Here is a 13,879-nt window from a genome sequence, read left to right as displayed (position 1 = left end):
GGATGACAGCCCATAAATGCCAACTTAACTAAAACAGGTATACACAAGGCCAGTCTGAGGCTTCATCAAAGTTGAGAGAAGATGCTGCACAAGTAGAGAAGGGTTAATATAAAGCTGTAATTTTCGCTGGTCGAGCTGATGATAATCCCGTGGAGAGCGGATCAATTGTTTTTATGGAACATGCTGCCTCAAAGAATCGCTGCAAATCTTTTTCCCGGGGAACATGATTGAGTCTGAATGGAAACAGGTGAAGTCGTCTGATGTGGATTATCGTATTACCAGAAGATAATGTCATCGAACAGGGCAAGGGTGGCGAACCAGGATCGGGGAGTAAATAAAACACAGTCCTCGTAATCTGGTAATCTGAGTATTACCGTCAATACGACGAGAACACCATGATGGGATGTCCCTTGTGTGAATCTATTGGATCAAGAGTGCAGTGACCTACATAGCAATAATCAAACGGGGCTCCATTCTCGTGTGAGCTCCTACGACTACAACTCCTAGCATGGAAGAACGGGCAAAACTTCCCATACATTGTAGAATCAAAAAGTTGCATGATACTTGGTCACCCTCACAATGTTTTTTAAGTTGCCATTACAGGACAGCATTCATTTCCAAAATTTCCAGTAATAAATGAATGTGGGTAGTTAAGGCCTATCCCAGTCTGAAATGGGGTAGGGGTTATGCAAAGTCCGCCCGAAGGGGAAATTACATCCAGTTTTGGGCAGTCTCAGGTCAGGGCTTTCAAGGATTTAGGGCAAATTTAGGGGTGGCAATGGTGGGCGTAAAATATAAAAAATACTCACCTACCACATGCTGGGACTCACCCCACTAGAAGCGGAGAGGCTCACATGACTGGTCTCTGGAGAGGGACTGGTGACGTCACATATCAACAACCCTTGTGGCCCCTGATTGGTCTTAGTGGCCTTTCTGCTTGTGGTGTGTCCCGGCATGGGAAGGAAAGTGAAGCAGTAATAGATGAAGGAGGATAGCTTTCCTACCCTGGACACCACTAAGCTTGCCCTAAAACCTAAACTTCCCCTTTAAAAATTCCTATTCGCCGACCTGAATTTTAGGCAAGTATAGTACAGTGACCAAAAGGTGTTTAACCCTTAGGCCAGGGGTGTAGTTATAAGAGTACAGACAGAGCAGTCGCAACGCAAGGTAGGACTCCAATATTATATAAATGGTATTTGGGGGCCCTATTACAGATCTGTATTGGAGCCCAGGAGCTCTGTGGCTTGGCCAAGTTCTTATCCCCTTGCTTGTTAACTATGTAGTTTGTCTTCAGAGGGGCTTCCTGAATTTGTAGGCACCAACCAGGGCCAGGCCAACACCTGTCCAGTGGCCTCATTGGAACTGCCTTCCTCTATGAAGTGCATAGCTTATTCATCCAATTATAAAGCAGCGGCCATTTTGTTGTAGACCACTCTCCATACAATGCTATGACGAACGGGTCCCATCTTGAAAAGAGAAAAGACAAAGAATCGCCAAGGAGCGATGACAAGAAGAGAAACTTTTTGCTTCTGATGGATTAGCCGGGATAATCGTTTTCTTTGGCGTTAGGCTATTTGCTAAGTGACAATTGTGATCAGTCTCTAAATAATCTTATGGAGATAAATCTGCGGCAGACGTTTTCTTTGTGTCTTAGGAGTCGTTTGGTTACAAAGCGCAATGAGGGCGACAGCTATTGAACGCGATACAATGGGACTCACGAATTCGGAATTAAAAACAAACTATTGTGGTTTTATTTTTAGCAAACAATCGCATCTCTGGCGGCTTGACGTGGATTTTCAAGGCCATGCTCTACTTTTATGGAGTAAATATCAGATTCCCCCCCAACCCCCCTGGTTAAACAATACTGAAGTGATGAATAATCCTCTGATTGTAGGAAGTTATACTGAGCGCTCCTGCATTTACATCTGACATTTTGTGTCTACATTCAGCAAGGCACAAAATAAGTGAAGGAATCAAGATATATTCTGTCACCGGGGTTATATACAGCAACAGGAGATAAACTGCTACACAGCAGGGTTATATACATGGGGGGGGGGGGGGTAAACTAATGTATGGGGGAATATGGCAAATCCGGATTTATATCTCTCACGTTAAAGGGATCCTATCATTAAAATTGTAAATTTTGTTTGCCTATCACGTTGGAATAGCCTTAAGAAAGGCTATTCTTCTCCTACCTTTAGATGTCTTCTCTGGGCCGCCGTTCGGTACAAATCCCAGTTTTACTGGGTATGCAAATGAGTTCTCCCGCAGCACTGGGGGCGTCCCCAATGCTGCGAGAGAATTCTCCAGCGCCGCCTTCATCTTTGTCTGGTACGGCCTCTCTTCATGTCTTCTTCCGGCGCTGGGTTAAAACTTCTAGGCCTCGGGCAAAGCCAACTGCACATGCCCACCATTTTCTTGTGGCCGGCAGGTATGCGTAGTTTGAACCCAGCACCGGAAGAAGATGCGAAGAGAGGCCGTTCCAGACGAAGATGAAGGCCGCGCTGGAGAATTCTCTCGCTGCATTGGGGACGCCCCCAGTGGTGCGAAAGAACTCATTTGCATACCGACGAAAATCGGGATTTGTACCAAACGGCGGCCCAGAGAAGACATCTAAAGGTAGGAGAAGAATAGCCTTTCTTAAGGCTGTTCTGATGTGGTAGACAGAAAAAATACAGTTTTATGGATAGAATCCCTTTAATATTTATACATCTTGTATATAATGATATGGACCATGCCGGTATAACCTGGTATATACTGTATATGATTATATATGTACAGCTGGTATAAGATATACATCTCCTGTATATAGTAATATGGACCATGCGTTATAACCTCGGTATCTCCTGTATATAATTATATATGTGCAGCTGGTATAAGATATACATCTCCTGTATATAGTGATATGGACCATGCCGGTATAACCTGAGTGTCTCCCATATATAATTCTATATGTCACGATGTTCCTGTAAGGCTGCAGGCAGTATACAGGTTGGTCCGGTTGAGCGCTATCACTAAAGTGTTTACTGATTATCTGTGATGCCGCTGTCACTATGAATAAAGAAACAGATCTGTATTAAATAAGCCAACTGTGAATTCTATTCCACATCCCTGACAGGAATGTTACTGCGGCTATATAAAAGCTATTTGGTCTAAGATAGACTTATAGGACAAGAAGATGCCATTACATGAATCAGTGCGTCCACAAATATTGCTCCACAAAAATGTGAAATTCACAAGCACACTAGAATGTAGTTTAATGCTAAGGCCTCAGCTCCTTCGACGTATGCAATATCGGCAAATGCATTAAAGTCACGACTTATATTGAACAGTATAATGTATGGAAGTCCATGTAGCTCAACCACCCAAAGCATAAAACATCTATAAAGCTCTGAAGAATCAACCAGAAGGCAATGAATCTCAGAAGAGCCAAAGAAGATCTAAAACACAATAAACTTAACCCTCAGAAGATACAACTGTAAGACTGTTCCAGATCTAAAGTCCAAGACCTAAAATTCAGAAGGTTCAAAGCTTAGAAGACTCAATGCTTAATAGAACCAAAGCCACCACAAACCAAATCTCAAAGAACCCAAAGCATGAGAGACCCAAATGTCAGAAGATACAAAGAAATGAGAGTCCAAAGTTTCAGCAAATCTTAGGTCATGGATTAGTTTATCGTCAATAAAGTGGCTTCTGACGCAAATCATCCATGTAGCTTGGACCTTAAAGGTCTTCTCTCATAGAAATGTGGTATTCCTAGGTATCTAGTGGGTATGCAGTATTGGTAAATGTGTTACTGTCACAACTGACATTGAACAGTACAATATATGAAACTCCGTGTAGGATAGAACCTAAAGCTTAAAAAGTCTAATGATCAGACGATTTATTGCTGTAAAATACCAAAGTTTAGAACAACCAGATGTCGAGACATTGAAATCTCAAAAAACACAAAGATCTAAAACCCAAAAGAACTAAACCTCAAAAGAGTCAGAGCTCAGAAGTTCCAACCCTAAGGAGATCTAAAGGTCCATAGACTCAACCTTCAAAAGAATCAAAGCTGAGAGGTTCCAACCCTAAAAAGACCCAAATCTCGCAATATTCAAAGCTCAGAAATGCTAACCCTAAGAAGATCCAAAGGTCCATAGCCTCATAGCCTCAACCTTCAAAGGAATCAAAGCTGAGACGTTCCAACCCCTAAAACATCTAAAGCTCTAAAGACCTAGAGTTAAGAAGGTCCAAAGCTCAGTAGTCTCAAAGCTTAAAAGATCCAAAGCCACCAAGAAACTCAAAGCTTGGAAGACCAAATGGTTAGAAGTGAAGGTCCAAAGCTTCGATAATCTTAGGTCACTGACTAGGTTCACGTCAAAAAGGTGCAACTCATCCTGGGGGGGGGGGGGGGGGTCTGATACAAATCATCTATGTAGCCCTGGGCACAAAGGTCTTCTCTGCTAGAAGTCTTGTATCCCTTTAGTATTACTTTGGATGACTTGCTGTTTACATTGTATTCGGGAACCTCTTTGATATATCTATACAGCAGCCACAGACTATAGAGAAGTTTATGAGCCGGTGCTTAGGACGACAATGAACTAATTTGAGCTGTACGGAATCAGTCCATGAAGCCAAGAAACAAGTAGAATTTGCTGCCGGTGGCCTTATCTTCTCCTCACTACATAAACTGTGCCTTCCTTTTGTAGCTCGTCTGTATTTCCCTCTATCTATTCCGGTAGACCGCAGTGATTTGTGAGCCTGCGGGACATGAAGGGGTTAAAGACGGAACGCAAATTGTCTGTAAGTGGAAGAAGGAGATTCATAAGGTTAAAATCAAAACCAATCAAGTCTCCTATTCCCTCCGCCAGTTGGAGACTGTCGTCCTGCCCTTGCTTGGAGGCAGTCACCCTGCACTGAATGTAATGCGGCTGCTTGTCTAGGGAGCCCTTCAACATATTTAGGATAATTTCTCACAATTGTTTTGTTTTTTTTTTTACCCTGATGGACTTTTTTTTTTGGATTTGTTATTTGAAGGATGTCCTGCAGCGTTGTCTTGTGCAGTCGTGCCAGTCCTATCTCATTACATTTCAACTTTCTCTGCAATAAACACATTCCAAAGACAATCACCCAGATAGGATCACACTGCGGAGCTCCTCTCGATGGGCAAACCCCGGGAGACCGCCGGAGAAGTGACCTTAAATTACATATACAAGCGCTATTGTATTTAGATATTAACGCCTCGTTCTGAAATCCCTCATGGTAATGGCAGCTAAGCACGCTGGGTAGGTTATTTTAACGCTAACAGGCCATGCATTACGTTGTATGCGTCAGTAGAGATTGACAATCGCAGCATGGTTTTGGGGGGTAATCAGAATATATGTCCACCCATTCCTCCCCGTACCTGAGTTATACATAAGCAGGAGTCATACCTAGTGACTTGTAGGCAATCAACAACTGCTTTCTTCCAGAAACAGTGCCACATCTGGTCATAGGCTATGTCTGGTACTACAGCTTTGTGCCATTGACTTCAACAGAGTTAATCTGCAATACCACACACACTCTAATGGCTCAGTGTGGTTCCGGTTCTTAACAAAAGCCGCCATGTTTTTCTAATCATGTACAAGCCCTTTAATAACATTGCAACTCCTCCGATTTCGATTGGTTGGAGCACCAGGTGTCAGACCACCACCGATCTCATACTGACAACTATCCTAAGGCTAGGACATCAATATGTAGTCTTGGACAACCCTTTTAAAGGATTTCTCTGACGTAGCCTTCTTTACAACCAGAACTGAGGGGTGGGGATTTTTTGCATTTGGTCGATCTAGTAATACAGGAATCCTGCGTGATGCCTAGTATTTTTGCACCGGACATTAGTGAGCATCCCAACCTATCTTCTGTGTAGGACTTCACCTATGATAAATGGTTCCCAACATGGTTAGATTCTCTATCCAATATTTGTTGGGCTATACATGGCAGCTGGGACAATATTGAGCTCTTCCAACCACCAAAGATTTTTCGATTTTCAGTTTGATCATCATTATGTGATAAGTTTTGCTACAAATCCAGTCTTATTAACATCAGACATGCTTTTTAGCCCCTTATTAATAGAGTTTTAAAGCGATGAACAGTAGGGTGATTGACATGTGTCTGTCTACAGCAAAAGTTCAGAAGGACCCAGTTAACGTGTCTACTAAATGACTTTGATGACCTTCGGTTGAGAAGTAGATTGTCCCATATTCATTGACATCATCACCCTGGCATTGTGATGTCACTGATGACTCTCAGTTTGCACCCAATTATTAACCCTCACCTGTATGCACCTATCTGCCAAAGCTGCCATTATCAGTGGGACTGGTCGACTATCCTGTGCGTATGGTTGTTTACCGACTTGTGGGAAAGAAGGATTGGATGTGTTAAGTTGCAATATGTCCAATCCTCCATTCTCAGGGAAAGTATTCCGCTGAAAGAGTTGTGTGACAGCGGCTTGCGCCCTCCTCCCCGTTGAGACCATGTGCACGTTCCAAGCTGAGTGAGCATGAATATGGGGAAGTCGGTAGAAATAGTTGTCATCCAACATCTAAGGTGTATTGCCACCATAAGAATAAGAATTATGGGATACCATACATGTAACATGTTAAAGTCAGTGCATTGCTTTCTCTGCTCGGCCTACGTTCCACATGCAGCCTGGGTTTTCCATGCAGGGTCATGCACTAACATTCTACGTTCTAGTTGCGTCTACGAAGGTTTGAGAGGAAAAGGCGGCAGAGTGAGTGTCAGTCATCAAAGGCCATGAGTGACGCACTAGCTTGTAGGCCACAACCTCCTTTGTCTAGCAGAGCTCAATACGGGTGTCTTTCTGCATCATTCAAGGTCAGCCAAAGGTCTGGTCAAGTAGGAGATACATGCAGGGGCTCAAAATGGGCACAGGGTGCAAAGTTAAGTTTAGTAAAGCAGCAATGCAAGAGATTATGGCGCTTGAGAGGACTTGCATTGGGTTTATTGCGTATAAGCTTAGGTAAAGGGCTTAAGCATATGGGATACATCACCGCTGCGCCATAGTGATATGGACCACCTAGGGTTACGAGATCCATATACAGACACACACATATGGACTGGAGGTGGCCACAGGCATTAGATGTTGCCCCAATATCTATGGTGACTCAAAATTATTTGGACTTGTATGTCTGTATAGATCTGGTAACTTTAGATACACCTCTACATGTTAGGTAGTACGGTCATCTAACATGTCAGTCTCTCAAGAAATCGCATGATGGGGGTCCAGGAGGTCAAACCTTCAACAATGTCCTAAATAAGTGGTTTCCAGCACAGGGCTGCTCCTCTCCAACAAACTCCATGGTAGTCATGGAAAGATATCAGGACTCTAATTATAACCTATGCGTTGCCGTTCTCTTATTCGGGACATCAGTTGTGGTCCCAACTCCCAGACCCTCACTGATACGATATACTAATATTGGATAATATATTTGCATATACTTGGGATTTATCCATCACTTCTCCATTACCATTAATATATCTAAATGTGTAAAAAAAAGTTCTAAGATAACAAAGCGATAATGGACAAAATTAATATTAATCTTTGGATTAGTTGATCTAAAGTCCTAGAGGATGTCTGCAATGTTTTACCATAGTCCTACGCTCTCTCCCTAGAAACAGTAACTTTTTGCTGCATGACACCAAATTCCTGCAGGTCACCCGGTCCCCCTCAATAACTGACTACTCGGGATGCATCCTGTTTCCATCTCAAAAAGTTTTCTTTGGGTCGTCCGCACTACGAATTTCTCTACGTAGCTTAAGCTCTAGTTGGACTACGGCGGCAGGCAGGGCTCAGAAAGATTCTTTGGTAAACAGTCTACCGACCAGACATATACAACGCCTTACTCCTGCGCTTTTTCTCCAGGCGGCGCTGCCGTTTCTCCTCTCTACGACGGGCTTCCTCAGCTTCCTGGTGCTGGCGGCACTTGTGAAAGTTCTCCACCACCACGCCCACGAACATGTTGAGCACAAAGAAGCTGACAATGAGGAGGAACGAGATGAAGTACAGTAGCATCCATGGGTTGTGGTTCCGGATTGGCTGCAAGGTAATGGAAATATGGCCGTTACTTGTTATGCCCTTGCTAAGATCATCGACATAGACTAGCACGAGAAATCTGGCATAACATCTTGTCCACCTTTCTTTCATAGTAATATAGTAGAGGAGGTTGGATGAAGACACAGATCCATCAAGTCCAACCTATAAGCCTAGAGACTTACCAGTGATGATCAGATCTCAGAGGTTATATATGGTGAATTACATCAGCCAGGACGCTTGAGAAAACTGCTGGCCATAATAAATTCAGAGAAACCCAGAAGTCAAGTATTAGTGTGCTATTCCATACATAGAATGGATGTAGACGTAACAGTAGACCTAATAGTAGACTTTGTCAGTTATACAGTAAATGATTAGAATATGAGGTCACCAAAGACCTTCATGGCTTGATAAATTCAGAAGACCAAAGGTAAGAAGCTCTTCTTCAGGTCTGGGGGATTTCTAATATCCAAGTAGGGGTACAACCCTATAAAAACATCTAACTAACTCAGTGTGTTCATTGCCGTATTTACCTGTACATCAGTGGCCACTGCATCAAGTCCATCGTACATGATGTTCACCCATCCGTCTTTGGACGACAGAACAAAAAGTGACATGAGGGCCTTAAGAGAAAAAAGAGAAAACAAGAAATTAACGATTAGGTACCCAAAAAACCCTTATAGGATCTGTTCTGTTATGGACATTGCCAATGGTGGAGAACCTTCAAATGTCTCTGGTCAAGCCTGATGGAAAAAATGATGTCTAATTGGTATCTACGGTGGGAAGTGTTTTCCAGTCACTGGAGTGAATGAAACTAATTCCCAAACCAAAGAAGAGGAAACCATCAAACTCTTCATTTAGCTTTAGATGTGAATAGAGATGGAGATGAAATGTAACTCAAGAGAAAGCCATGTCTCTCAACCTTGTAACAAATGTTGTCAAAATGAGTTTCTCTTCATATTTCCAGGTCAGTTCTTACATTTCATTGTGTATACTACTGCAGCATAGCCATATGGACAAATAATATTCAAGTGACTGCGGCCTGCTCATCGACTAGAAACCAATAACATTATGCTGCATGCTTCAGTGAAGCTCTGGTTTGTTTCCCAGTAATAATCCAAGCCTGGAAACAAGTTACCATACTGGATATAAAGCAGTTTAGTGCAATGGGCTCCATACCTGACCGAAAAAGGTTATTGACTGACTCATAACCAAACTGGGAACAGCAGATTCTTCACTTACCTGGCCGAGGTTATCGAAGTTGTATTTGCGCCTCACCCACTTATTGCGTGGCCCTATGCATTCGGATCTGTTGGTGACATTGCGGACATCTGGACCCTCGCAGGAATAGAATTTGCCTTTGAAAAGCTAGAATCAAGAAAATCAGAATCAATCACGAACCATCTACCGGGAAGAGAGAGGACTGGCCATAGAGTAAAGTGGAATTTAGTTTTATTTTGTTGGATCTAGGTATGGTTGGAGTAGGCTTTGATATTGATCTTGAAATGGTTGCAGTAAATTTGGAGTGTTTGGCATAGAGTGGTCCTAGGATTGGGTAGTATGATTTGGTTGTAACTAGGTTTGATGGATCTTAGTTTGGTGTAGCTGGATCTAGGTATGGTTTTGTCGGAACTAGGTTTGATGAATCTTAGTTGCGACAAAATCATACCTAAATCCAAGTATACCAAACTAAGATCCATCAAACCTAGTTCCGACAAAACCATACCTAGATCCAGCTGCACCAAACTAAGATCCATCAAACCTAGTTCCGACAAAACCATACCTAGATCCAAGTATACCAAACTAGGTTTGATGGATCTTAGTTTGGTATAGCTGGATCTAGGTATGGTTTGGTTGGAACTAGGTTTGATGGATCTTAGTTTGGTATAGCTGGATCTAGGTATGGATTGGTTGGAACTAGGTATGATGGATCTTAGTTTGGCGTAGCTGGATCTAGGTATGGTTTGGTTGGAACTAGGTGTGATGGATCTTAATTGGGTATACCTGGATCTAGGTATATTTTTGTCGGAACTAGGTTTGCAGGATCTTAATATTGTATATCCGGGTCTAGGTATGGTTTGGTTGGAGCTAGGTTTGGTGGGAATTAGTGTGGTATAGCTGGATCTAGTTATGGATTTGTCAGAACTAGGTTTGCAGGATCTTAATTTGGTATACCTGGATCCAGGTTTGGCTTGGTTGGAACTAGGTTTGATAGATATTAGTTTGGTATAGTTGGATGTAGATATCGCTTGGTCGTTAGATCTCTAGTTGATGTTGGTACAACCGTACCAACATCAACTTAAGAAAACCTTCTAAAGCATGATAAGGGATGGTATAGATTGGATTGATCTTGGGAAGTAGACAGCAAATTGAGACAGTTTTGGTGGCCCTTGACTTACATGGATCTAACTAAGTATTTGTGAACTTTGGCATGTAGTAGGTAGATATAGCTTTGGCTCGTGTAGTAAGGACCTTGGTATGGCTTGTACAAATTTAATAAAGTGGTTTTTTGGCAGACATTATTAGTAGGTTTTGGCATATCTTGGTGTCAACTGGTTTGGGTGGTGAATTTGAACTTAACTAGAAAAGCAGATTTTTGTATAATATGGTATTCCATAGCTGGACTCCTAACAACGTATGCTGGTTTGTGGTTACTAATTCTTTCCAAGGGACATCCATATGTCCAAAAATAGAAGACAAAGTCATAAAATGAAAAATTTTACTACAATGAAGATGATCACTCAGTCACATACCTGAACTCCCAGAATCCCAAAAATGATGAAAAAAGCGCAGCAGATAAGGACAATATTTCCAATGGGTCGAAGAGAAGAAATTAATGTCTCCACCACTAGTTTCAGTCCTGGTGCTCTGCTGATGACCCTGAGGTAAGGATACAAAGAGGAGGAGGTCAGAACAAAACTTCCAAAATGGAACCCCCAAAACAGATCTTCACTTTATCTGACTAGGAGGATGTGTGAGATATGTTTTATGATTTTTTTATATTTTGTGTTGAGTGCACTAATGTACATTTTGCTTTCTCCGCTGTTGACTGTTTATGCCTGGTCTCGTAATGTCTACCCATAGAGTCCTGCATGCTATTTCCATCCACCAGCGATGTGCGTATCTGTCTTGAACTGTCGGCCTCTGTGGACTTGAGGAATCTGTTTGTGAACAAACACTGTAACGAGTCCCTGAGTCTCAGTCTCTCTCCCGGGAACTGAGAGGTCACCAAACAATTCCAGGGCTTTTGCTTTTTGCCAAATTATTCTAGCTCACTGCTCACAGCGTCTACTAAAACTACAGATGACAGGGGAAAATGCAAGTCCTAACCTGCTGAAATAAGGAGACGGAAAAGAACTGCTATTATTAACCCCATCTCATAGCTCCTTGGAGATGATCAGACTCTTCCTAATGGTCATATAGGTTCCCACGGGTGATATAAGCTCTACATATACACGGTTCAGTATTTTACCATTTTCAATGAGAATAAGTTTTCTCCAAAAGTTTATTTAGTAAGAACAAGGCTTAAAGGGATTGTCCAGTTTTGAAAATGCTTTATTATACACTCTATTAGGGGATTCTCACTTATTAGATGAGGTCACCCCTTCTGCATCTTCATCTCTTAGTAGTTTCTAAGACTGTCCCTTGCTCTGAAGGACCTGTCTTGTCCAGTATTACTAGAGCTGAAATGGCTTTATGGAAGACTCCATATGCCTAAGAAGGTGGTCTCTCCTTAGGGAGTGACATTATCCCCAGAACCTGATCTAGAAGTCTCTCACCTCTGCCAAGTCAGTTTTCCCTACGCTGTGCTGAAGAGTCCAACTAGATCAAAACAGCGCTGTCCACAGCTGGGATACTGACTTGGCAAAATCCCGCATCATAGCAGTAAAGGCTTGTTGGAAAGTCGGGCATGATGTTCAAGGGAACTACCCCTAGAGGGCAGCAAACAGAGGCACTGTTTCCCTATTTACATCTTGGGAAACAGACTTGCATATTTTTCCCATAATCCCCGCCGTGGAGCTGAAATGGCTTTTTGTAAGACTCCATACGCCTGAGAAGGTGGTCTCTTCTTAGGGAGTGACATTATCCCCAGACCATAAACAACCCATTGATTACTATAGGTAGTTTGTAATTCCTAATTTCTCCTGTGGTGGCGCTGCAGAGGAACTACATTTTAGTTTTCATACATTTCACAGCTGATCACTGGTGGCCCTTTTCGATCCAAACCCACAACTTTGGGAGTTTGTCATTCATGGGGTGTCTTCTGTGATTACATGGGGCACCTCAACATCATAACACTTAGGTTAAAGCATCATGATGTCATCGTGCCCTGAGTGATCACAGACCTCAATGGTCTCCTGGGGCGTATAACAGGACCGAGAGGGAGTGCTGGATGCTGCGAAGATAACCAAGAGGGGTGGAAGAAAGCGAGTATGACTCTCGACACCTCCACTTAGTATACTCCAGGGTACAATAATATCACTGCTGGCTTGTGACAAACAAATTTGTCCCGAAACAAATCTGAAATTCAATAAATCTGTAAAGGCTCGCCCATCTCTAGTTGGAGGACCCTGTTCTTCCCTTACGTACAACTCAGTCCACTACTCCCAACAAGATCAGCACGCTCCGTTCCTGGATGTCACATGTCTGACAACAAGTGGTGCTAAACTGCTGTTTTTTTCCAAGGGCAACCAGAATAAATTGTAAAACCTATATATATATGAATGAAGAACTTCTAATAACCTAAAATAAGTCCAAATACTTAAAATCTGCTCCTCGGGCTCTTCTAGTTAGTACAGTCATGATTGCTGAGGGGGTTATGCCAATTATCTGCCACCTGACCCTCGCTGCGCCCCCTTCAGACATGATTTATCTGTTCCTGGAAGAATTAGCGGCACGTATATTTTATAATGGTAGATCTGGATGGCGTATGTGAAAGCCTGGAAAAATACTGCCATTCCTACTTACAAATTACATTAATGGAATACCGAGAGATTCTTGCTGGCAAGCACATTCTGCCCTTGACAATAAAATTATATTCATTCATGTCAAAATACAGCGCTGGGCTGAAAGATCCTATTAGAGGAGGAGAACCCGTGCCAAGAAAGTAAAAAGACTGTGCAACATCTGATTAGGGCGTGGATTGGATCAAATACAGAAAAGCAGCGTCGTGTCTCCAGGCGGGTGGGATGAACTGCAGCAGTACGGAGACCTCGACCGGTACCTTACTCCTATCCTATGTGTCTAGGAATACTTAATGGTAATAGAAGCCGGGACTGGATGATGTAAATGGTGATATCTGGGAAACACCTCTCTACCCCTAAGATCTATTGGGTACTCAGGCCTGAGATATAAAACCCTCTTTAGGCCATGAGGTCCTGAGCTGTTGTATAGGCCGAAGGCAAGTCTCTACCTGGAAGAGTCTCTTATCTTTGCCTTGAAACCTCTTTCGTAATCTTATCCCGAAGACAAATTCTTTAGGAAAAGTTGAGCAGATGCAGGGAATGTCTGTGGTAGAGACCCCTGGACAGAAATGTGATGGTGACCCATACCAAATTACTTAATATAAGAGCCACACATATCTATGCCTCTCTACACTGATTTATGACAGTTTAATATGGGAATACTAGGGGTGCATTTTTGCTCCCATATTACAGCTGAGTGTCTCAGCCCTAGCATGGGTCAAATGATCTGAACTGATGGTTGAGAGTAAAATGGAGTGGTTTAAATCATGGATCCAGTAGGTGGCGCTGCCTCTGCATTTTCAGGTGTTGAATTTTTGAAGTAGAGACTAACTACGTC

At 42.6% G+C, this 13,879-nt stretch overlaps 1 protein-coding gene across 1 annotated transcript in view; it reads right to left on the bottom strand.

Moving 5' to 3' along the window:
* Positions 1 to 13,879, bottom strand: part of CACNA1H (calcium voltage-gated channel subunit alpha1 H) — a 135,441-nt gene that overhangs the window by 28,217 nt on the left and 93,345 nt on the right. Inside the window, exons 20-23 of the mRNA XM_075285187.1 lie at positions 10,831 to 10,957; positions 9,320 to 9,445; positions 8,611 to 8,700; positions 7,870 to 8,083 (exon numbers count right to left, since the gene is read on the bottom strand). Coding sequence (XP_075141288.1) covers positions 7,870 to 8,083; positions 8,611 to 8,700; positions 9,320 to 9,445; positions 10,831 to 10,957 — 557 coding nt within the window. The remainder of the gene's footprint in view (positions 1 to 7,869; positions 8,084 to 8,610; positions 8,701 to 9,319; positions 9,446 to 10,830; positions 10,958 to 13,879) is intronic.

The sequence above is a fragment of the Leptodactylus fuscus genome, chromosome 8 (genome assembly GCF_031893055.1).
Source record: "Leptodactylus fuscus isolate aLepFus1 chromosome 8, aLepFus1.hap2, whole genome shotgun sequence".
Classification (NCBI taxonomy): Eukaryota; Metazoa; Chordata; class Amphibia; order Anura; family Leptodactylidae; genus Leptodactylus; species Leptodactylus fuscus.
The sequence above is the reverse complement of the archived record's forward strand: the minus strand, read 5'-3'. Positions and strand labels throughout refer to the sequence as shown.